Source organism: Mustela erminea, chromosome 13 (genome assembly GCF_009829155.1).
Source record: "Mustela erminea isolate mMusErm1 chromosome 13, mMusErm1.Pri, whole genome shotgun sequence".
NCBI classification, from domain to species: Eukaryota; Metazoa; Chordata; class Mammalia; order Carnivora; family Mustelidae; genus Mustela; species Mustela erminea.
This window is the reverse complement of record NC_045626.1, coordinates 84623261-84648678: the sequence shown is the minus strand read 5'-3', so window position 1 is coordinate 84648678 and position 25418 is coordinate 84623261. Positions and strand designations below refer to the sequence as shown.

Sequence of the window (25418 nt, the reverse complement as noted above, 5' to 3'; positions counted from 1 at the left end):
TCAACGTAGTTATGTCAGTTATAACAAGGTACCACGGTGGTGTGCAATGTTGACAGTGTGGAGGCTGTGCATGTGTGGGATAGAGGGTAAATGAGAACTCTCTGTATATCCCACTCAATTTTGCTTGGAAACTAAAACTGCTCTAAAAAATAAAGTTTAGGGGTGCGTGGGTGGCTCAGTGGGTTCAAGTCTCTGCCTTCTGCTCAGGTCATGATCTCAGGGTCCTGGGATCGAGCCCCACATCAGGCTCTCTGCTCAGCGGGAAGCCTGCTTCCCCCCAACCCTCTCTGCCTGTCTCTCTTCCTACTTGTGATCTCTGTCTGTCAAATAAATAAATAAAATCTTTTTCCAAAAATCTCTAAGATAAATAAATAAATAAATAAAGTTTACTCCCCCAAAGAAGAAAGAAATGGAGAGGATGTAAAAATTGACCTGTTCTTGGTGTCAGACATGTTAGATACATCATGGTATCTAACACATTTAGAGTAATGGCTAGCACACAGTAAAACCTATACAAATGCCTGATGTTATACTGTTTAATACATTTGAAATATTTTTAAATTAAAACCACAGCTAGGTATGCTTGGTTGGCTCAGTCGTTAAGTGCCTTCAGTTCAGGTCATGATCTCCAGGTCCTGGGTTGGAGCTTCTCACTGGGCTCCTTGCTCAGCAGGGAGTCTGCTTCTCCCTTTGCACCTCACTCTGCTCATGCTCGCTCTCTCTCTCTCACTCTCTCTCTCAAATAAATAAATAAGATAGGTCATGCTCCTGGGGTCCTGCGATCAAGTCCCGCATCAGGCTCCCTGCTCAGTGGGAGTCTGCTTTTCCCTCGCCCTCTGCCTGTTACTCCCCCTGCCTGTGGTTTCTTTCTTTCAAATAAATAAAATCTTTAAAAACAAAACAAAACAAAACAGGGATGGCTGGGTGGCTCAGTCAGTTGGGCCACTGCCTTCAGCAAAGGTCATGATCCTGGGGTCCTGGGATCGAGTCCCGCATTGTGCTCCTTGTCCAGCGGAGAGTCTGCCTATCTCTCTGCCTCTGCCTGCCACTCTGCCTGCATGTGCTCTCTCTGACAAATAAATAAATAAATAAATCTTTAAAAAACAAAACATAACTGGCTTCAGCACACAGTTAACCCTGGGGCATCCTGGCCTTAGGTGGTGAGAGAGAAGAGGAAAAACCAGTGGAAGAGACTGAGAAGGAACAGCCAATGAGGTGGAAAGGAAAGTAAACAGTGATGCTCTGGAATCCAAATAAAGGCTGTGGTTCCAAGAAGGTGAGAATAATCAATTGCGTATTCATAAAGTGCTAGTGAGAGGTTAAGGAAGATGATGAGAAATGGCGATCAGGTTAACAGCATGAAGGTCGCTGAGGACCTTGACAACATTTCAGTAGGGGAGTGGTCAAGAGGGGATGGAGGAAATAAAGGTGAAGACGGTAGAAATAGAGCTTTCCTTTGCTGCAGAGCAGTGGTTCTCAAGTGGGGAGGATTTTGCGTCTAGGGTACAATTTGCTAATGTCTGCAGACCTTTTTGGGGGGGGGTGCAACTGGCATCTGGGGTTAGAAACCAAGATTGTTGCTAAACATCCCGAAATGCACAGGACAGACCCCCCCCCAATAATGTGGAGCAGAAATTTAAATATCAAGTTTAAAATGTCGAAATTGAGGTTGAGAAGACCTGGTTGTAAAGGGAAGGAGGAAATAGGTGGTAGCAGGTGGGAAAAGTAGAATAAATAAAGAGAGGGTTTTAAGAAAGGAGAACTAACGTGTTTATGTATTGACAGGAACGAGTCAGCACATATCCCTGGCTAAATGGAAGGAGAAAAGTTGATAATTTCTTAAAGAAAGAGTATGAAAATACACCTGTGCTGCTGGCAAACTCACAGAAAGCGTGCACAAAACAAAATATTTATAGAGAAAAAGAAAGAAGTAAAGGAGAATCCTCTTTAGAAGTTTTTTTTTAAACAATCCTTTTTTTTTTTTTTAAAGATTTTATTTATTTATTTGACAGAGGGAGAGCAGAGCACAAGGAGGAGGAGCAGCAGGCAGAGGGAGAAGGAGAAGCAGGCTCCTGGCCGAGCCAGAAGCCAGATGTGGGGCTCGATCCCAGGACCCCCGGATCACGACCCAAGTGGAAGGCAGATGCTTAACAGCCACCCATGCATACCTACAATCCTTTTTAAAATGAGCCCGAAGTAAGATAGATTCATGGTTAAGTTCCATTAACCTAATAAAAGAATATACTGGGGTACCTGGGTGGTGCAGTCAATTGAGCTCCCAACTCTTGGCTTCGGCTTGGTGATCTTGGGGTTGTGGGATTGGCCCCACATCAGGCTCCACTTTCAGTGAGGAGTCTGCTTGGGATCCTCTCTCCCTCTCCCCCTCTTCATCCCCCGCAATTAGTGGATGCTTTTTCTCTCTCTCTCTCTCTCTCTCAACTAACTAAATCTTTAAAAAAAGAGTCAGATCACACTGATTTTAATATTTTTTTTAAAGATTTTATTTATTTATTTCACAGAGAGAGATGACAAGCAGGCAGAGAGGCAGGCACAGAGAGAGGAGGAAGCAGGCTCCCTGCTGAGCAGAGAGCCCGATGCGGGACTCGATTCCAGGACCCTGAGATCATGACCTGAGCTGAAGGCAGCGGCTTAACCCACTGAGCCACCCAGGCGCCCCTGATTTTAATATTATTAAAGAACACATATAACGTTAAACTTACTTGGGACACTCAAGAGACCCAAGGGGACCAGGCCTCCTCTTTCTTATGGAATCATCTTCTAAAGTGATAATTTTGGAACTGGAGGGGACTTTAGAAGTCATCTCAATTTTTTTTAAAGATTTTATTTATTTATTTGACAGAGAGCGATGACAAGTAGGCAGAGAGGCAGGCAGAGAGAGAGGGGGAAGCAGGCTCCCCACTAAGCAGGGAGCCCAATGTGGGGGATGATCCCAGAACCCTGAGATCATGACCTGAGCCGAAGTCAGAGGCTTAACCCACTGAGCCACCCAGGCGCCTCTAGTCATCTCACTTTTGGTGAGGAGACTGAGGCTCCAGGATGCTAGTTGATGTGAACAGTTACACAGCTGACCCTGAACTTTGAGGTAAGCCATTTAGATGCTGAAAGATGTGGATACCACGGATAAGGGGAGTGTTGAATCAGATACATTAGAGGGACAATTTATAAATGTTAATGTTCTGCTCCACTTAATTTCATTTCTAAATGCTCAGCAATCCAAGAACGAAAATCTTTCCCAGCTGCATTAGACATTTTTCTTAGATCTGTCTTTTGTACAAGGGGAAAAACACAACACTTGTAAATTGCTCTAAGGGAAACATTACTTAACATCCCTTAAGTGTCTCCTGGCAGTGACAGCCTTCCTTTCAAGTGGAAAAGTAACTTCAGGTCAAAGAATCTGGAGGGAATACATAGCACCCTCTTTCCAAATGATTTTCCCCTTTTCAGTAAAAGTGCCTGACAAGGGAATATTCTGGGGTTCTAAGGTATCCACCTTATTTATGAAATGGTCAGAAAAGTAAGGCTGGGGTCACCTGAGTGACTCAGTAAGTTAAAGCCTCTGCCTTCGGCTCAGGTCATGATCCCAGGGTCCTGGGATTGAGCCCCAGATCGGGCTCTCTGCTCCGTGGGGAGCCTGCTTCCTCTTCTCCCTCTGCCTGCCTCTCTGCCTACTTGTGATCTCGGTCTGTCAAATAAATAAATAAAATCTTAAAAAAAAAAAAAGAAAAGAAAAGTAAGGCTGGAACAACGAACTCATTCAAACACAAATGCAAAATCAAGAGAGCTTGCCCCAGGGCGCCTGGGTGGCTCAGTGGGTTCAGCTGCTGCCTTCGGCTCAGGTCATGATCTCAGGGTCCTGGGATCGAGTCCCGCATCGGGCTCTCTGCTCAGCAGGGAGCCTGCTTCCTTCTCTCTCTCTCTGCCTGCCTCTCAGTGTACTTGTAATTTCTCTCTGTCAAATAAATAAAATCTTTAAAAAAAAAAAAAAAGAGAGAGCTTGCCCCAGTCAGCGTTCAATTGCCATAAAATAAAGTTTCCTGTCGATTTCAATATTATTAACAACCCCCTCCAAGAACTTCCTCTCTCTGACTCCCAAGCTTTATTGATCAACCTTTCATTCTCACCAACTGTAGACTGATTCCCTGCTGATTCCTTCCATCTTCCTGATTCAAAACTGCTGATTTGTCTCAGAGATCAGATTCTACTTGCCAATTCCACTACATGTCTTCACTTCAATTTCTGATCTCTCACGTGTATTTGTACTTGCTGCTGGATTTCACCCAGGCCATCAGCTGCCCTCTCAAATTCAGTGTGCTTGGAATTAAATTCATCTCTTACTTCTCTTCCAAAGGACTCCAAGCCCAAGTCCTCAGGAAAATCCCAGTTTATGTCCCCTGTCCCAAAAGAATTAACCATAGCATGCTCTTTTACCACCCGAGTTTGGATGGTAAGTTATATAGTCACTCAACCTATTTTCATGAAAGGCACTGCTATTTTTCAAGTCAACTAGACTCAAAATCTCAACGTAACCTTTAGCTGTTTAAATCCAGTGTAGTAGAATCCTCTTTTAGAATGCCCTTCAAGGGGCGCCTGGGTGGCTCAGTGGGTTAAGTCTCTGCCTTTGGCTCAGGTCATATTCTCAGGGTCCTGGGATCGGGCCCTGACTTGGCCTCTCTGCTTGGCAGGGAGCCTGCTTCCCCCTCTCTCTCTGCCTACCTCTCTGCTTAACTTGTGATCTCTCTCTCCATCAAATAAATAAATAAAATCTTTAAAAAAGTAAAAAGAATGTCCTTCAAATCTCTCCTTATTCTTGCATTCCCAACTAAAACCTTACATTGGGACCATTAATAAAGCTTCTTACTCCCTGATATCTCTCTCTCCCATCTTCTTACCCTCCAATTCATGTAGTATAATGTAATTAACTCAATCTTACACAAATCTGGATTTCATCCTCTCACCACTCTGCTTAAAAATTTAAATGGATAATTCACTGAATGTTTACGTTATTTACTGCGTGAGAAGCAGTCAGTTTTGGCCCTCAGAAAGCTTCATTCATTCAATATATGTTTGAGTGCCTACTGTATGCACCTCACCTCTATAGGCATTGGAGCACAGTGATGATAGGCATGGCCCATGACCATGTAAAAAAGCTTCAATAGCAATATAAGACAACCAGATAATGGCTTAAAGAGAAGTCTTAAGAGGACATGTGATGAAATGGCAAATGAGTGATTTTTTTTAAAGCAATGTAGGAACACCTGGGTGGCTCAGTAGGTTAAGTGGCTGCCTTTGGTTCAGGTCATGATCCCAGGGTTCTGGGATCAAGTCCCACATCTGGCTCCTTGCTCAGCGGGGATCCTGCTTCTTTCTCTGCCTCTGCCTGCCACTCTGCCCGCTTTTACTCTCTCTCTCTCTCTCTCTCTGACAAATAAATAAATAAATGAAATCTTTTAAAAAATTAATGTCACATGCTAAAAACCACTGACTTGTATATTTCAAGTGGGTGAATTATATAAAATTTAAATAATATGTTAGTAAAACTATTTTTAAAAAAGCATTTGGGGCACCTGGGTGGCTCAGAGGGTTGGGTCTCTGCCTTTGGCTCGGGTCGTGATCTCAGGATTCTGGGATCGAGCCCTGCCTTGGGCTCTCAGCTTGGCAGGGAGCCTGCTTCCCCCCTCTCTCTGCCTGCCTCTCTACTTACTTGTGATCTCTCTCTCCATCAAATAAATACATAGAATCTTAAAAAAAATAAAAATAAAAAAGCACTTGAAGGGCACCTTGATGGTGCAGTCAGTTAAGTATCCAATTCTTTTTGTTTCCACTCTGGTCGTGATCTCAGGGTTGTGAGATCGAGGCCTGCTCTAGGTTTTGGGCTCTGGACTCAGCGCAGAGTCAGCCTGGGACCCTCTCTCACTCTCCCTTTGCCCCCCCTGACCCTGCGTACAGGTGCACATGTGTGCATGCCTGTGTGTGTTCTCTCATAAATAAATTAATTAATTAATCTGTTTTTAAAAAGCCCTTGAGGGGCGCCTGGGTGGCTCAGTGGGTTAAGCCGCTGCCTTCGGCTCAGGTCATGATCTCAGGGTCCTGGGATCGAGTCCCGCATCGGGCTCTCTGCTCAGCAGGGAGCCTGCTTCCTCCTCTCTCTCTCTCTGCCTGCGTCTCTGCCTACTTGTGATCTCTTTCTGTCAAATAAATAAATAAAATCTTAAAAAAAAAATCTTTAAAAAATAAATAAATAAAAAAATAAAAAGCCCTTGAGAAGGAATGAGAGTTTAAAACTAAATCAACCTTCTCTCTCAAAAAAGAAAGAAAGACAGAAAGAAACAAAGAAAGAAAGAAACAAAGAAAGAAAGAAAGAAAGAAAAAGCTCCTGAGAGTCAAGTGCAGAAACTGTGGAATGATTTGGAAAGGAAACAAAAGCAGGATGGTTGGTCACGCAGATGGTTCTCATGGTGGTAGATTAAAGCAAACTGTGCGCTGGCATGAAGAATCTGTCCTGTTGTCTTCCTAAGAGAATAAAGTTTAAAGGTCTACGCTTGATCCTGTCTCTCAAAAATGTGAAACGTAACTCCTGCTAAGACAGCTGCTTCCCTACCATATTCTTCGCCCTTATGGTTTCCTTCACGGCAGGCTTGGTCATGCCACGTAGCTGGCTCGGGATACGCTTTTCTCATCAGGCCTGCCCAATCTGGCTTACTTGTTCTGAGATCAGGTAAATGCCATCTCCATGAAATCTTCTCCAGCGTACCTTAACTATAACAGCCTGTCCTTTCTCTAAGCTTCTATAGTGCTATGCAGTCCAGCCAATCTCTGCGTTTCTTGGTTCTATCTTGTTATACACATTTCTCATCAGATGGTTAAGGTCTTGAAGAACAGAGTTCATATTTACTTTTTTTGTACCTACTTCCAGTAGCTGGCCCAGCGGAACGAATACAGCAATCTCTTGATCTTGTTGCCAGAATGCATTACTAAAAGTTGCAGTGTAACAAACTACCTTATAATGACCAAGAGGGACAGACCTTGGTTCAAAAAGACTCAGTCAACTCAGCCAACGTTGCCAACTTCCAGGTGTGTGAGTTTGGTCGGGTTATCTAATTTCTTTTTTTTTTTTCTTTTTAGATTTTATTTATTTATTTTGACAGAGAGAGATCACAAGTAGGCTGAGAGACAGGCAGAGAGAGAGCGGAAGCAGGCTCTCTGCTGAGCGGAGAGCCCTATGTGGGGCTCGATCCCAGGACCCTGAGATCATGACCTGAGCTGAAGGCAGAGGCTTTAACCCACTGAGCCACCTAGGTGCCCCAAGTTATCTAATTTCTGTATGCTTCAACTTCTTCCCCTGGGAAAGGGGGGAGGACTTGTAACTGCCTCCAACAGTTCTTGCAAGCGTCAAAAGGGATTTTAAAATGTAAAGTGTTTAGCACACTGCCAGATTACCTGCAAATTAGAGCTGCCATGTAAAAAGCAAAGAGGAAAATCATGATTCATGATTTATCTCAAGATCAACATGGAACAGATGTAGCCCTAAAATTATGCTCTCCTAATGGAATGCTCTTCCAAATTTCTATAAACAAAATGAAGGGAGAAACAAACCAAATGGCTTTCGGTATAACAGTATCACATCCCTTTCTGGACACAGCTATGAACTCATTAAGGTCTTCAGGACTGTAATTTTGGAGAAAAGAAAAATGCAAAATAAAATAATTCTCAGAAAAAGATAATTCTCATAAATCTTCAAGTGTTTTCATGTAATCTTTCTACACATCTGATAGTAATTAGTGGCATATTAAAATGATAAATGTAAGCAGGATGCTGAAGAAAAGACAAGGTGAGGGGCGCCTGGGTGGCTCAGTGGGTTAAGTCTCTGCCTTCAGCTCAGGTCATGATCTCAGGGTCCTGGGATCAAGCCCCAAGTCGGGCTCTCTGCTCAGCAGGGAGCCTGCTTCCCCCTCTCTCTGTCTACTTGAGATCTCTCTCTCTCTGTGTCGAGTAAATAAATAAAATCTTAAAAAAAAAAAAAAAGACCAGGTGACTGTTGTCCTTAGCCTGTTTTTGGCTAATGTTAATTTTTTCTAATATTTCATTTTTTATCAATTTTTAATTGATAAAAGTCGTTTTCCCCTCGCCCTTATGAAGGTAACAGATATGTGACTGAACTACAGTACGTATGACTTGAAAGGGACAGGTCTTTGTAATTTTTTTTTTTTAAAGATTTTTTATTTATTTATTTGACAGAGAGAGATCACAAGTAGGCAGAGAGGCAGGCAGAGAGAGAGAGAGAGGAGAAAGCAGGCTCCCTGCCAAGCAGAGAGCCCGATGTGGGACTCGATCCCAGGACCCTGAGATCATGACCTGAGCCGAAGGCAGCGGCTTAACCCACTGAGCCACCCAGGCGTCCCAGGTCTTTGTAATTTTGCTTCTGTCCCAAGATAATTACTGTTAATGGTTTGGTGTATGTGCTCCCATAGTTTTTCCCAGAGTACATACAATTAAATCAATAAAGATGGAATCAGACTATAATGCTGTCCTCTTTTTTTTTTTGACTTAATGAAGTATACAAATATATCTTCCTATGACAGGATAGTTAGAATCTTTTATTATTTTTAATGGCTGCAATTTCATTTTATGGAGGTACTACAATTCGTCCCATTCTCTATGAAAAGATGACTCCAGGTTGTAAGTGTGCGTTTCAGCATTCAACAAAGCTTAAAGTTGATTGCTGATCACAAAGGATGAACGTTTAAAACTCTGACACAATTTTAAAAAGAAAAAAATATATAATTATTACAAAACTGCCTTCCCTAAAGAGCCATGCATACCTTGTAACAATCTTCTCTTAATGCTGGCATTACATTTTGATGAAAGCTCTATTTTAAAACTCACTATGCTACCCTTCATGTATAATTTATTCTGGATTCTTTGGAGACTGTTCTCTCAGGTGCATTTAAAAACAAAGCAAAACAAAACAAAACTCCTACTATCATATAGCACCAATGGAAAGGTTTTAGAATCCAGGTTTTAGCTCGTATTGTCTGCGATTCCCCCGCTGACACTAATGGAACAGGCATCATGGTGAGTGGCTGCTATCACAAAGGTTCCACAATTAAAAAAAAAAAAAAAACCAAACCAAACAAAAGCTCTTCTGTTATAAATAAACCTTGACATGAATAATCTTGATATTGAATCACTGTGGTTTTCTTTCTTTCTTACATGTGTCTGAGTTTGTAACAGAAGTTCAAACCCAAATGCCGAATCTGATTTTAATTTAATTTATTTAAGATTTTATTCACTTACTTGAGAGAGTGAGTGAGAGAGAGAACACGAGGAGGGACAGAAGGAGAGGGAGAAGCAGACTCCCAGGCTGAGCAGGGGAGCCCAACTAGGGACTCGATCCTCGTACCTGAGCCAAACGCAGACACTTAACCACTGAACTATGCATGTACACTTAGAATCTGATTTTAGATAACAATTTTAATTATAAAACAAAAACACAACCCAGTAAACATATTCTTTTGACTTTCATGTATCTGTGGAGTATGTTTTTACATACCCATACTCTTGGGTATGTGAAATTCACACTTGGTCCATAACTCAGATCTTTAGCGAACAAGATGGCTCAAGTACATTTAACTCATACGTTATAATTACATAATGACCCATAAAACCAAAATGGAAATACAGCTGACCCTTGAACAACATGGGGGTTAGGGGCACTGGCTCCCCCCAACCCCAAGTCAAAAATCTGTGTATAACTTTGACTCCTAAAAAACTTAACTACTAATAGCCTACTGTGGACTGGAAGGCTTACCAATACCATAAACTGTCAATTAAGATATATTTTGTGTATGCATTTTTTTTTAAATTTTTTTTTTAAGATTTTATTTATTTGACAGACAGAGATCACAAGTAGGCAGAGAGGCAGGCAGAGAGAGAGTGAGAGAAGGAAGCAGGCTTCCTGCTGAGCAGAGAGCCCGATGCGGGACTCGATCCCGGGACCCTGAGATCATGACCTGAGCCGAAGGCAGCGGCTTAACCCACTGAGCCACCCAGGCACCCCTTGTGTATGCATTTTAAAACTATATTCTTTTAATAAAGTAAGCTAGGGAAAATAAAATGTTTTAAAGAAAATCATAAGGAAGGGGCCCCTGGGTGGCTCAGTGGATTAAGCCTCTGCCTTTAGCTCAGGTCATGATCTCAGGGTCCTGGGATCGAGCCCCACATCAGGCTCTCTGCTCGGCAGGGAGCCTGCTTCTCCCTCTCTCTCTCTGCTGCCTTTCTGCCTACTTGTGATCTCTCTTTCTGTAAAATAAATAAATAAAAGCTTTTTTTTAAAAAAAGAGAAAATCATAAGGAAGAGAAAATGACATTTACTGCATTGTATTTGTAAAACATCTGCATGTAGGGGCGCCTGGGTGGTTAAACGTCTGCTTTCAGCTCAGGTCATGAGTGCAGAGTCCTGGGATTGAGCCCCGCATTGGGCTCCCTGGTCAGTGGAGAGCCTGCTTCTCCCTCTCTCTCTGCCTTTCACTCTTCCTGCTTGTGCTCTCACTCTATCAAGTAAATAACATTTAAAAAATATTTTTAAAAAATCTGCTTGTAAGTGGACCCAAGCAGTTCAAACCCATATTGTTTAAGGGTCAACTCTATCAAATAACACCATCAAGTTTCAGTTTTAATACAATTTGAAACTTAGTTCTGCTTCTATATAACCTTCTCTTTGTCTTTAGCAGCACAACACAAATAATCAGGTAGCAACATGCTCTGCTAAACTTTTTCTTCTTTCCAGACTCCCTTGTAGCTAGATGGAAAGGATACATAGTGCAAGTTGCTGGACAGGATTTCCGAGGATATATAAGGTGGCACTCAGCTGGTATGCCCGTCAGTGCCCATGCTCTCCCACTTCCTCCTGCCCAGGCCAGGGGTGCAGGAGCATCTAGAGATGCTCGACTGTGGCATGTAAAGAAGGGTAGAGCAAGGAAATTAGAGGAGCCTGCATCTTCAATGATATCTTTTTTTTTTTTAAAAGATTTTATTTATTTATTTGACAGGAAGAGATTACAAGTAGGCAGAGAGGCAGGCAGAGAGAGAGAGGAGGAAGCAGACTCCCCACTGAGCAGAGAGCCCGACACTGGGCTCCATCCCAGGACCCTGGGATCATGACCTGAGCCGAAGGCAGTGGCTTAACCCACTGAGCCACCCAGGTGCCTCTTCAATGATATCTTTTAATGGCTACCCCATTCAGGGACTGCTTCCAGAAACAAAATAAAAGATAAGATCCCCAAGGCACTGCAAACTGGGGTTTTTGTACTTGGGGTCAAATATAACCCCAATGTAGATACAGAAACAACTGCCTTAAAGTAAGGGACAAACACATATAGGTTTGATCGAATGGCAGTACAGTAACTTTATATCTAAAGGACTCAAGGAACTTTCTGAACTATCTAATTCGTAACTTCAACATACCAGGAAATTCATGGTCCCGTAAGTATTTGGAACAACTCACATAATAGCTGCTTTTGTCAGCCAAATAATGAAAACCTCTTAAATGCTAAGAACTGGCCAAATATAAAAGTGAATGTCACATAAGGACAGACAATAGAGCCTAGAAAGTTTATGGTCACCTGGTTTTTGACAAGGGAGCCAATTCAATTCAAAAAAGAAAGGAGAGTCTTTTCAACAAATGGTACTACAGAAGATGGATAGCTGTGTGTACAAAAGAATAGAACTAGACCTCTACCTCACATCATCTACAAAAGGTAACTCAAAAATGGATCAAAAACCCAAAAGGAAGAGCTAAAAGTAGAAAACACTTAGGTGTCCATTGATGTTTTGGATACATGATGGTTTTTTAGATAGAACTCCAAAAGCACAAATGACCAAAGAAGAAATAGACAAATGATAGTTCACCAAAATTAAAAAGCTCTTTGCTGGGGGACCTGGGTGGCTCAGTCAGTTGGGCATCTGCCTTCAGCTCTGATCATGATCTTGGGGTCCTGGGATTTGCCCCAAGTCCGGTTCCCTGCTCAGCATGGAGTCTGCTTCTCCATTTCCCTTTCTCTGCCCCTCCCCTCCCCTGTGGTCTCTCTCTCAAATAAAGAAATAAAGTCTTTAAAAACAAAACATTGGCGCACCTGAATGGCTCAGTTGGGGAAGCGTCTGGCTTTGGCCGAGGTCATGATCCCGGGGTCCGAGGATTGAGTCCTGGGTCAGGCTCCCTGCTCAGCACAGATGGTTTGTCCCTCTCCCTCTGCCCTGCTCGTGCTCTCTCTCAAATAAAAGCTTTAAAACAAAACAAAACAAAACAAAAGCCTCTGTGCTTCAGAGGACATAATAAAGTGAAAAAACCCTACAGAAATGGGGGGAAATTTCTGAAAATCATATATCTGATAAGGGCCTAGTATTCAGAATACATATAAAGAACTCCTACAACTCGACAAAAGATAAATAATTCAAGTAAAAAAAATGGGCAGAGGCACCTGGGTGGCTCAGTGGCTTAAACCTCTGCCTTCGGCTCATGGTCTCAGGGTCCTGGGATTGAGCCCCGCATCGGGCTTTCTGCTCAGCGGGGAGCCTGCTTCCTCCTCTCTCTCTCTGCCTGCCTCTCTGTCTGCCTCTCTGCCTACTTGTGATCTCTGTCAAATAAATAAATAAAATCTTAAAAAAAAAAAAGGCAACAGAAAAAAATGGGCAAATTTGTATAAACATTTTCCCAAGGAAGATACATAAACGGCCAATAGCCACATGAAAAGATGCTCAACAGCGGTAGGAAAGTACAAATTGAAACCACAATGAGATAATCGCTTTGTGACAACTCAGATAGCTATAAAGTAACAACTGTTGGTGAGGACATGGAGAAAGAACCCTTATTGCTTGCTGTTACAAATGTAAAATGGTGAAGCCACTGTGGAAAAAGTTTGCCAGTTCTTCATAAAGTTATATGGGCGCCTGGGTGGCTTAGGCAGTAAAGCGTCTGCCTTTGGCTCAGGTCATGATCTCAGGGTCCTGGGACTGAGGGCCGCACCAGGATCCCTGCTCCACCGGGAGCCAGCTTCTCCCTCTCCCTCCGCCCCTCTCCGTGGTTGTCCTCTCTCTAACAAATTTTTGGAAAAAAAAAAGTTAAACACAATGTTACCATATGATTCAATGATTCCAATGGTCGATTCCACTGGTCTTACAGAACCAAGAGAAATGGAAACATATGTCCACACAAAAATTACAGGGATGTCCTGTGACATTATTCATAATAGCCCAAATTTGGAAACCATCCAGATGTCCATAAACTGATGAAAGGATAAACAAAATGGGATATGTAATTATATATATTATATGATATATATAATATTCCATTGCCTATCCAGTGTATATACTGGAGTATTATTCAGCAATACAAAGGAATGAAGTATTTTTTTTTAAATATTTTATTTATTTATTTGACAGAGAGAGATCACAAGTAGGCAGAGGCAGGCAGAGAGAGAGAGGAGGAAGCAGGCTCCCTGCTGAGCAGAGAGCCCGATGCGGGACTCGATCCCAGGACCCTGAGATCATGACCTGAGCCGAAGGCAGCGGCTTAACCCACTGAGCCACCCAGGTGCCCAGGAATGAAGTATTGATACATGCTGAAACATAGATGAATCTTGAAGACATTATGCTAAGTAAAAAAAAAAAGCCAGATATAGAAGGACTAATGTTGGATTCCACCTGTATGAGGCGCCATAATAGGCAAATTCAGAGTTGAAAGTAGAGATTACCAGGAGTTGGGGGTTACAGTCATCAGTGGTTTAATGATTAGTGTTTCTGTTTGGGGTACTGAGAAAGTTTTAGAAATGCATAGAGGTGAAGGTTGCACAGCACTGTAAATGTAATTAATGCCAGTGAACTACACACTTAAAAATGGTTAAAATAGGGGTGGCTGGGTGGCTCAGTGGGTTAAAGTCTCTGCCTTCAGCTCAGGTCATGATCCCAGGGTCCTGGGATAGAGACCTGTATCGGGCTCTCTGCTCAGCAGGGAGCCTGCTTCCTCCTCTCTCTCTGCCTACTTGTGATCTCCGTCTGTCAGATAAAATCTTAAAAAAAAAAGTGGTTAAAATGGTAATGTTATGTATGTTTTACCACAATAAAGAAAAAGAAAGAAGGAAAGGAATGGAGAACTATTAGTGTAGTAACATGGATGAACCTTGAAAACTTCATTCTAAGTGAAAGATGAGACACAAAGACTATGTTATATGACCCTATTATGTGAAATGTCCAGAAGAGGCAAATCCATGGAGACAGAAAGTAGATCAGTGGTCGCTGGAGGTTGAAGGAGTGGGGGGTGGCGGTAGTCAGGGGAAGAGGTAAAGAATGGGGGAGGGGTAACTGCCATTGAATTGTATGTATGTATGTATGTACGTATGTATGTATGTATTGAAGTAGGCTCCACACTCAGCATGGAGCCCAATGTGGGCTTGAACTCATGATGCTGAGATCAAGACTTGAGTTGAGATCAAGCGTCAGACGCTTAACTGACTGAGCCACAAAGGCACTTCTGAATTGTACACTTTAAGAGGGTGAATAGTATCTCAAAAAAATTTTAAGTGAATGTCAAAGATGAGCAATAAAGTTTTTTGACATGGAATGTTAGAAATTTCTTTATTCTTACTTAATTTTTATTAAGCACCAGCTTAATACTACAGAAAGTTCAAATCACCCTTTAACAACCCATTCTTCCCTCCCCCACCCAAATTCTTGATAAAGAGCTCTTCGAGTGAAGACACTTTTCTTCACTTTGCTCTCTTCTCTCTTCTGTATAAAATTTTATCAAATAAAGGCAAAGAACTGTGTACATCTTGCTGTAAAATGCTGCTCACGGCTGTGGAAAGTGTCCGTCCAGGCTCTTTTCACTGTCCAGGTCCTGAAAGACTCTTGTTCATGAACTGTCTCTTCACAAAGCAAGTCCACCACTAATAGGAGGGGATAAAACAGAATGAACAGTGGTGGTCAAATCACAGTGCAAGTTCAAGGTAAGGTCAGAATAGAAATTTATGTAATGACTACATTTAATCTTGGCCCGTCATCCCTTATAAATTTCTTGAAAACACATGTAAAAACATGTCTTTCTGACTCACAAGTCAGTCAAAATTATGACGACAAAAAAATGTTAATATATTCAAGATATCTCACACAAAAAATCTACCCTATGGGTTTACAATGCCTTAATGTAAAAACATACAACCAAAAATGTTTATTATATGCGATTCAGTGCGCAGTGTGACTCACTGAATCCCTACCATGTACTAAGCACATATTCGGAGTTAACACTGCAATGCAGAAACTCAAAATATTCTGGCCATGGAAAGCCTCAGTTTGTTTAATAGTAGCTACATGAGAAAAGGTTATTTATCAACTAAATAGATAAAAGCGAGGGTCTTACCTTGCTAGGTTTATCATTCTGAGGGTCAAAAACTTTCTCACAAAGTCTCAGTCCAGTCTCTTGTCTCAACTGCTGTAAGTAGGCCCTCATCACCTCTACAAGAAGGAGCGGGCAGAACAATAAAGAACATCTTGAGAATGCCTCCCTCCTGGGCTGGTCACTGGTCTGCACAATGACACTGGCAATACACTTCTACACATTCAAACAGGATTAAGAAATAGAAATGACAGTCCCAATGGTTTTATAACTATTTTGGTTCAAAAGATTCTCTATGGGTTACACCTGTTGCCAAGAATCTTCTGTGAGAGTGATTCATAAGATCATATCCGTACTAAGGAGTCCGCTCTCGACCTATACATCAATCAAGGCAAGGACAGTGGTGGGGGTCGGGGGCGGCTAAAAAGTCAAATGAAGGAAATCTTGTGCCATGGAGAGGGAGGTAGAAACCCTATTCTTACCATCTTCCTGTTTGTTTGCCGGTTTGGCATAAATCGCATTAAGTGGAAAACCAGGCTCTCCAGGAATGGGAAAATTAGTGATTCCCAGCGTATACATTTCCTTTTCACCTTGGCTTTTGGAGTTGCACTAAAAAAAAATTATACACATATACATACTTTATAGAGAAAAAGATAATAACATCGAATTTGTAATTTTTTAAGTCTAAGTAGATATCTCTGGGATTACTACTATATTTGGGTACCCTTCTGAAATCCAGGGAAGCCTGTGGACTCCTCAGAATAATGTTTTGTTTATTTATTTATTATTTATTTATTTAAAAGATTTTATTCATTTATTCGTCAGAGAGAGAGAACAAGCACAAGCAGGGGGAGCAGCCGGCAGAGGGAGAAGCAGGGTCCGTGACGAGTAAAGAGCCTGGACTTGATCCCAGGACCCTGAGATCATGACCTGAGCCAAAGGCAGATGTTTAACTGAGCCCCCCAGATGTCCCCAGAATAATGTTTTAAATGAATTTCATTTAAATAAATGAAAATAATGTTTTAAATGAATGAAAATGTTTTAAATGAATGAATGTTCTTCTTTATTAATGCACTAAATGACAAGATCCAGGCCATGGGCCTAATAACTTCTATCTGAAATGAGTAAAAATGAAATTTCAAAATATCCTCAACTCTAAATGTAATATGAAAATGCTGTGGGGGCGGGGACCTGCTTCTCCCTCTCCCACTCCCCCTACTTGTGCTTGCTCTCTCTGTCAAATAAAAAAATAAAATAAAATTTAAAAAAAAGGGAAAATGCGGTGACTTCTACTGGAGAAAAAGTCACAGGTATAGCTGATTCTACTGTGGGTTGTTGCCTACATTAATAATTAAATGCTAAATCTGTTACAAGTTTAGTGAAAAGAAAGACGTAATCTTTTTCCTACTCAAGCTCATGAACCCTTGAATTATATTCTAGGCTCAGAGTTCTTAAATTGGGGTTGAGAAAGATTTCTTTCTTGGGAAGATACATGCAAAGCCTTAACACACCAGCCCCTATGTTCTAATTAGTCAACTAAACTACAAGTTTAGAACCCACATTCAGATTTTCCTCTTATGTCCATGCTCTAAGGGGAAGGAAGTATTATCTACTTGCCCTTAAAGTCTCAACGAGTCCAGATAGCTAGGAGGGTGAACATGTATTAGTACTGCATTTTTCTGGTAGACAATCATCCAAGTTTAATTACCTTTTGGAGTTTCTTTAGACACTCGGAAATGTAGAGAGTTATATATATCAAGGTTCTATCAGCTTCATTCTGCAGGGAATCGGGCGGGGGGAGGTGGGAGGAACAAAAGTTAAAAAAGAGTCCTGATCAAAACGTTACCTATCACATGCAAGAAATGAATTCGGGCTTTGTCTTTTGAGGATCAACCGAAAACTGTGCAAGTGTAGTTTCTATAGCGTCAACAGCTCCCAAGCCACCTTTCTGTCTGCTCCGGGGGAGGGAGCCACCTCCTGCAAATTGCAGGAGCTGTGGAGCTGCCCTGCCTCTGGGTCCCAGGGAGCTGTGCGGGCAGCCCCTCCCTCAGGGAGGAAGGAGAGTTTAACAGCTGCCTGGAAAGCCCGAGGTGCACCATATGGCTTGCTAATTTTTAAAACCCTTTCACTTCAGGATCTCTGTCGAGAATAAAAGCATTCCTGACTCTAGAGGAGGAAGCAGATACTTCCTGTGTATCTTGTTCTTGAAAGCTCCAAGAGCCCACCTCTGGATCTAACCAAAATGAAAATGTAAAGACTAGGTGTTGAGCAAAAGTGGCACAAACTTCGGGTCAGATTTTACACAGATTTTACAGTTAAAAAAGAACCCAAACTATACCTGCCCCTATTTTTAAGAGCATATGACATTCAGGAGAGAATGATACGTGGCAAAATTACATTTATTTATACCTACTACAAACATCACACTTAGACCAAGCAATAAGTACAAAAAAACACTGTAATCATAGGATCAGAGGATCATAGGATATGATATATCATAGGATGTTTAGGATGTTTAGGATATATCATGGGATGTTTAGACTACAACTTGTAGCCAGAAAGCCTACAAAAAAGATTTCACACCCTGTTTGATTCCAAAAGGTCAAAGTTTGGCAAGCAGAGATTGAAGTTCCGTATTCTAGAAAATTATCAAAAAAAGTTGTTAACATTCCTGTAACTTGCTCATAGGAAGAACTCAGAAAAGTTCTTTTTTTTCCATTTCCCCCTCTCCTTTTCTGCCACCCTGTTTCTAAACTTCCTTTTGACCTCATTCCTCGAAAGAAGAGCAGAAAGGAACAAAAGGTAATTGAGGGAAGGGTCAGGATCACTGAACTTTTCTTTATTTCTCCATCTCAGGTCCAGGACACAAAAGTATATAAAAATAACAGCTACAATGCAGAATTTTTTAGTTCTGGACTGCCACACAGTAGGTGCTTCTTTAATGTTTTATGAATAAAAACATCTAAATCATGGGTTGGCAAACTTCCTCTAGGGAAGAACAGACATTAAATATTTTAGGTTTTGTGGACACAAAAGTCTTTGTCACAACTATTCAATCCAGCTGCTGTAGCATGAAAGCAGCCATAGATAATATATTAAAAAATGAATGTGGCTGTGTTCCAATAAAACTTTATTTAGAAAAAGAGACGGTGGGCCAGATTTGGTTATCCAGTTTGCTGACCCATGGTATAGACTGTGGAGGAAAAATGAGAAACTAATACTGATACAGAGTCTAATATTAAGCACTATTCTGGGTGTGTGTGTGTGTGTGTGTGTTTTCCCCCCTATTCTGGGTTTTTAAGGTCATACAAACTCATTCAATTTTATTTACTCCTCAGAACAACCCTGATTGCCAGGGAGGTTATTATCCCCATCAGAAAACTAAACTAAATATTAAAAGCTCTGTATTTTACCTTAATCTCATAGTTTTTGAAGAAGACATTGGCCTTGAAGTAATAGATGGCTTCATCCACAATATCTGTATCTTTTGCTAAATAGAACACAAGGGGAGGAAGGCAGAGAACATGAGCTAAGCGTAAAAATAACACTTGACAAAGCTGTAGAGAAAAAAACCCCAGCTCAATGTTCAAAAGTCTTGGAGTTGAGTGAAATAAAACAAAGCCATTGAAACACAAGGTCTTTAGAAACAATTTCTAGAAAAATAAGCCCATGGTTTATTCTGGTAGCTTTACTGTTTTTATAAAAAGTATACTCATTAGAAACAAATTAATCAGTACAGAAAAATATTTTATTGTCACCCTAAATCTCACTACCTAGAAATAACTACTATTAACATTTGGTGAACATCATTCCAGACATCTCTCAATGCATTTATAAAAATAGAGTGAGACAGACTAACTTTGATAAACTGTTGTTTAAAAATAAGAAGTACTCAATGTAATTTTATATGAATTAACATACTGCAGTTTCAGGGGAAAAAAAAGTCTCAATTGTCATTTAGGAACACACTGGGTTCACACATATGTCTTTCTTTTTATGAAAACTGTGACTTAAAATATACTTGTACAAGCTGTTCTAGGTGGCTAGAGACTGAGAAAAGCCAGAAATACTGTTGCAACAGAGACAGATCTCATTATACAATTTCTTGGGCAGTTTTTTGTTTTCCTTTTCTTATTTTAAAAAGGTCAAAATCCCAGGGTCTTGATATCCGGCAGGCGGTTGCAGCAATGCAGAGACAGGTTTTTTTTTTTCCCCCTCCAGAGAGTTATTTATATTTCTAGTCCATGACTGCTAACCCTCTCATACAGCAGAAACACAAAGTAATCCCGGAGGTTTAGTATTCTGATTCAGCTGTCTTTAACCCTGCTCGTTCCCCTGCTAAAGAATTTCAACAGAATTCTAACTCTAGACTCCTGTTCTTTCAATTTTCTTATCTGCAGAAAGGACACTTCCTCAGAGGACTCAGTGTGTACAAAACCAGCTAGTTCTTCTAAACGTAACCATGGGGGTGTGGTGGGCTACAAGATTTGGAACCTAGAAGGGTGTTTAGCACACAAAGGTGTTAAAAAGGTGTCTGATGAATGTAAATAAATGAATTTAATTAATGCTAACAGTTATTCAGCTCACAGCACAGGCTTGTACTCCTGTGCTGTACTCCAGGCTTGTACTCCTGATTGCAGTTCTGTTCTAATCCCACACCCTAGGGATTCATTCCCTGTCTACAGAAACCATTAAGATCTGGTTTCCTGGGGTCCTGTTCTCCCTCAAGGGCCCATGAATTGTTGCAGAGGTGGTAATTAGATCTACCCCATCCTTGGTCAGTTTCACCTTCTGATATGCTACATGGTATTCTGTACAGATCTAAAATAGTTCTTCTCAAGGAATCTGGACCAATATTGATTTTTTATTCCTTCTTTGCACTATAATTCTTTTAGATGAGTATTTTTCTTTTTGGTCTTTTTTTCCCATCTGTTCCTTTTCCTTCACTTCCGAATCAAGTAAGAACAGTGGTGACGCACCAAATTTATTTACTTTACTGAGCTTTCGACTGATGCTGAGAACAAAATTAAAAAGAGGTCACGTCAAATAGTCTGGCAGAGGAATGAAGATGGGGCCAGTACAAAATTGGCAATGAAAACCATGGTCCTCAAAACCTTGAATGGAACTCAGTGCAGATGCTTTCTGGGTGCAGGGAAATCACGTCTAATATAATACAAATTACACTGTTGGCAGAACATTTAAGAATGTGTCAGAAGAGTCTAAAAAGAATGGGGCTTTCTAAAGCGTAAGAAATGGTTCGAGAAAAGAGAAAGTACCAAAAAAGAAAGCAAAGATATAAAATTGAAAAAAGCAAGAGAAAGAATATGTAATGTTATATAGGACACTTGATTTAAGATCGAGGTACTGTGAACATGAAGATCCTGAAAAATGAATAAAGGAAGTAGGTATAGATGGGGGAAGGTGTTAATTTTTTTTTTCCCCCTCCAGCTTTATGACAGAAGAAGGATGGGGACATGGTGTTCTACAGAAGTAGCAGCATTAAGCACTTTGTAAGAACTGAGAGTGATGACAGTGTTGAGAATTAAGCACATTTCCTCTTCCCTCTCAACAAATACCCAGGAGATCGCAGGAGCAATAATACATTTTCTTTTTTCTTTTTCTTTTTTTTAAAAAATATTATTTATTTATTTATTTGACAGAGAGAGCGATCACAAGTAGGCAGAGAGGCAGTCAGAGAGAGAGGAGGAAATAGGCTCCCTGCTGAGCAGAGAGCCCAATGTGGGCCTCGATCCCAGGACCCTGGGACCATGACCTGAGCCGAAGGCAGAGGCTTTAACCCACTGAGCCACCCAGGCACCCAATAATACATTTTCTTACTAGATACAACATATACTCATGCTCTTGAAAAGTCTAGAATGTGAATCTACCAAGCAAACAGACAATACAAGAGCAGTCAGAGACAGAGGACTGAGCTACGAATTTGCCTGATTTGATAATGTCAGAGATTTGTTGGATGTTTCCTACGAAAATCTGAAAACAGTGGAACGAAGTTTCAACTTACTCTCTCGGGGGGCGGGTCCTTTGAACTGACTTCTGATAGGCAACAGCGCCATGTTTCCAATGAGTTTGGTGTCCGGATCCATGAGCGATGAGTGGTAAGCCTGTAGTGGCGAGCCAGGTAAGAAGACGGAGACCAAGAGAACAAATGTCAGTGGGGCAGACAAGTAACATTTCTCCAAAGGAAATATGAGGAACCCACCCAAGATTAACTAGGAGAGGAGGAAAAAAGGATGATAGCAGAGATATGCTGGCGCTGGCTCTTACTGGCTCATGAAAACGAAATGCTAAATTTTGAGTAATTTTTAAATGTTTATTTATTTATTTTTAAAGATTTTATTTATTTGAGAGAGAGCAAGAGTGAGCGATTACAAGCAAGGGGGGAGGAGCAGGGGGAGAGGGAGAAGTAGGCTCCTTACCAAGCAGGGAGCCCCATGTGGGGCTCCAGCCCAGGACCCTGAGATCATGACTGGAGTTGAAGGCAGATGCCTAACTGACTGAGCCACCCAGGCACCTCTAGAACAATTTTTTAAAAAGATTTTATTTATGTGAGAGTGAGAGCTGCGAGGGAAGAGGGCAAGAGGGAAAAGCAGACTCCCTGCTGAAGAGGGAGTCCGAAACGGGACTCGATCCCAGGACTCCAGGATCATGACCAGATGCTGAAGGCAGTCACTTAGCCAAGTGAGCCACCCAGGTGCCCTTGAGCAATTTTTAGAATATTTTTATTTATTTAAGTAGCCTCTACACCCCACGTGGGGCTCAAATTCAACAGCCCTGAGATCAAGAGTTGCATGTTCTTCCACCTGAGCCAGGCAGGTGCCCCAAATTTTGAGGAATTTTGACAAATTTTGAGGCAAGCTGGTTGTCAAATGCAACCATTACTAAAAATTAAATTGTATAAACTTGCAACTAAGTAGATTATATTGAACGCATGGTAATAAATACTCAAAATTCATTATTTCTTATTTTTTTTTTTAAAGATTTTATTTATTTATTTTTCATAGAGAGAGAAGCAAGAGCAAGCACAGGCAGACAGAGGCAGAGGGAGAAGCAGGCTCCCTGCCAAGCAAGGAGCCCGATGTGGGACTCGATCCCAGGACGCTGGGATCATGACCTGAGCCGAAGGCAGCCGCTTAACCAACTGAGCCACCCAGGCGTCACTATTTCCTATTTTAAAAAATTATTTCATGTCATTTATGATCTTAAGGTTGCTTATCACTTTTGTATCTTTGTGCCAAAAATACTATGTAGGGGTGTGCTACTGTGCATCTTCCAATTCCATGTTTAGTGACATCACTTTGGTAACTGGTGGGAGTTATTTATGCTACAAAAATAGGCAGACACCATATTGATCAGGGGTATACCGCCCCCCCTAGCTATTGCTGCACCAGAACCCAAGCACTAGATTTTCAGTTTTGCCACTTCCTGGCTGTGTTTGACCAAGACTCACTTCTCTTCTCTTAGCCTGTTTCCAAATTTATAAAATGAAGAGATAACTACTGCTCTCAGTGGGTAGGTAGAAGTTAAAGGAGCAGGGGAAATCACATTTATGAGAGCAATTTGTATGCTGATTCCTAGTTCTGCTTTTTATAAGATGTCTGGCTTTTAGTAACACATGAAGCATATCTGTGCTTCTTTCATATATTCATATACATATATATTCACATACTCATTCACCCACCGAACGATTAGCAAGCACCTCCTCTGTGCAAGGCATGGTGATAGAATGGTATGCAAGACCAGTATGATCGCTAACCTTCAAGCTAATGGAAGAGGCAGGTATTAAGCAAAAAATCACAGGGAAGTCCAGGAATGAGCCCAGGACTTTTTTAAAGTCTAGCTTAAAATTTGGCTTTCCCTACCACAAGTACTGTTGGGTAAGTTACTATACTTCCCTGAGCCTCAATTTCCTCCTCTGCAAAATGGGAACCATAAGTATCTACTTCACAGGGTCACTGTGAGGATTAAATGGGATAATTCACATGCAGTGTGTATACAGCTCAGGGCCTGTCTGGCACACAGCAGGAACTGAACGGTACCGACAGCATCATCAAGTAAGTATCTCTAGGGCTTGTTCCTTTTTGTCACAAGAATGCTTCATATAAAGCAGCCTGCGCCCACCCCTTCGCCAGCTGTCTTGTTATCCATCTATTTTCTCCATCGCATTTGCTACTATCTGAAACTATCTTCTGGGAGTCTGGGCGGTTCAGACTCTTGATTTCAGCTCAGGTCATGATCCCAGGGTCCTGGGATGGAGGGAGTCCCACATCAGGCTCCTTGCTCAGCAGGGAGCCTGCTTCTCTCTCTGCCTCTGCCTGCCCCTCTGCCTGCTTGTGCACTCCCTCCCCCTCTGTCTCTCTGACAAATAAATAAATAAATAAATAAAAAACACAAAACACAAACAAATCTCTTCCTTCCTTTTTTTTTTTTTTTAAAGATTTTATTTATTTATTTGACAGAGAGAAATCACAAGTAGATGGAGAGGCAGGCAGAGAGAGAGAGAGAGAGGGAAGCAGGCTCTCCGCTGAGCAGAGAGCCCGATGCGGGACTCGATCCCAGGACTCTGAGATCATGACCTGAGCCGAAGGCAGCGGCTTAACCCACTGAGCCACCCAGGCGCCCAAATCTCTTTCTTTATTTACATTTACATGTTTGTCTCCCCGTTAAAAGGTAAACTCCTTGAGTATAGGGATGTGTTGGCCTTATTCACTGCTGTAACAGTACTTGGCATGCAGCAGGCGCTCAGTAATGTTTTTTGTGTGTGAGTAATCACGTTATTGAACCTCTTTTCCTCATCTGCAAAATGGAGACCATGATGGCGATAGTGACAGCCACCAGACTGTCAGAAATGAAGGACAACCAGAAATGAAGGACAACCAGACCACTATCAATTTTACTCCTACCCTAGAGGCACACGAAAACAGAAACACTTGGAAACCAGGAGCGGACCCTGCGTCTGCTCTGACGGCCCCACACCCGGCAGCTAAGGGTGGCCACCACTGCCGGGGCGACAGAGGAGGAGTCCGGGAAGTGGGTATGACAGGAAAAGCAGCGGGAGGGACCCGCCCCCTAGGGCTGAAGAGGAAGTGGGCCTGCCGGAAGGAGAAAAAGAAGCCGGACCCTAGACTTGAGAAATGAAAAATAAAAAGCACAGCCCTTCGCTTCTCAGCTTTAGTGAATCTTTGGGGATCCTGCCGGAGTCAGGGAGTACAGAAAGAGCGAGAGAAGGGGTCGGCCCTGGAGCGAAGGGGGCGAGAGGGGCCGAGACAGCCTCCTCTGCACATTCAGGGCCTCTGGCCCACTCTGCCGCGGCCCCGTCCCCCCTGCCCGACACCCCCCCGGCCGACTCAATCCTACAGCGACCGGCCCCCTTTTCTCGCTTCTTCCCTTCCCAGGCCCCGCTTTTTCTTTGCCCTCCTCGGCCCCCTTCTCTCAGCTCATGCACGATTTCTCGCCGCTCTCCCCCCCCCCCCCCAGTTCTCGCCATCTTCCCACACCGCGAACTGGTTCCCCTACCGGCATCTTGACGGCGCCCCGGTTTCAAGCTAGACGAGGAGGACGGGGTTCGAGCTCGGCGCTTCCGGTCCGGCGGTCCGGGCGGGGTAAGCGGAAGTTAGCCGGAAGGGGAGGGTGAAGGGAGGCCGCCTCACTTCCGGTCTTGCTGTCCCGCCGCGGGCTGCTGCGGCTGCGTGCGGTCGAAGGGACACTAGAGGGCGCCCGAGCATAGGGACTGTGAGTGCTGCGCATGCGTAAAGTGTGCGCGAAGTGGGGCTAGATCTTGGGTTCTAGAAGCCTTGGGTTTTTTCTGAGTTCATCTTTTCAGTGAAGCATTCCCTGGATTACAGTATTTTAAATTCAACCCACTCCACTCCCCTCTGTCATCCTTATTTCCCTCCTTTTTCCTTATGATTCTTTTATTATTTAGCTTATTTTTGCTATTTGTTTCCCCATTCATGTGAATGTCAAGAAGGCTGGGTTTTTGTCTGTTTGGTAC

At 42.3% G+C, this 25418-nt stretch overlaps 1 protein-coding gene across 1 annotated transcript; it reads right to left on the bottom strand.

Moving 5' to 3' along the window:
* Positions 1-14630: 14630 nt before the first annotated feature.
* ARPC3 (actin related protein 2/3 complex subunit 3) lies at positions 14631-25061 on the bottom strand. The gene is made up of 7 exons (XM_032309529.1): positions 24941-25061; positions 21429-21528; positions 18820-18896; positions 17115-17183; positions 15889-16015; positions 15431-15525; positions 14631-14960 (listed from the first exon to the last, which is right to left on the bottom strand). Exons 1-7 carry the CDS (start codon positions 24944-24946, stop codon positions 14898-14900), a joined length of 537 nt encoding a protein of 178 aa, XP_032165420.1. The 5' UTR covers positions 24947-25061; the 3' UTR covers positions 14631-14897.
* Positions 25062-25418: the final 357 nt, after the last annotated feature.

Bases quoted from the DNA above. Each gene is read 5' to 3' on its own strand.
- ARPC3 (XM_032309529.1), bottom strand. The intron at 18,897-21,428 runs GTAAGTTGAAAC...TGTTCTATTTAG, and splicing joins AGGACCCGCCCCCCGAGAGA to CAAAAGATACAGATATTGTG. The intron at 16,016-17,114 runs GTAATTAAACTT...ATTTTTTTTTAG, and splicing joins GTCTAAAGAAACTCCAAAAG to TGCAACTCCAAAAGCCAAGG.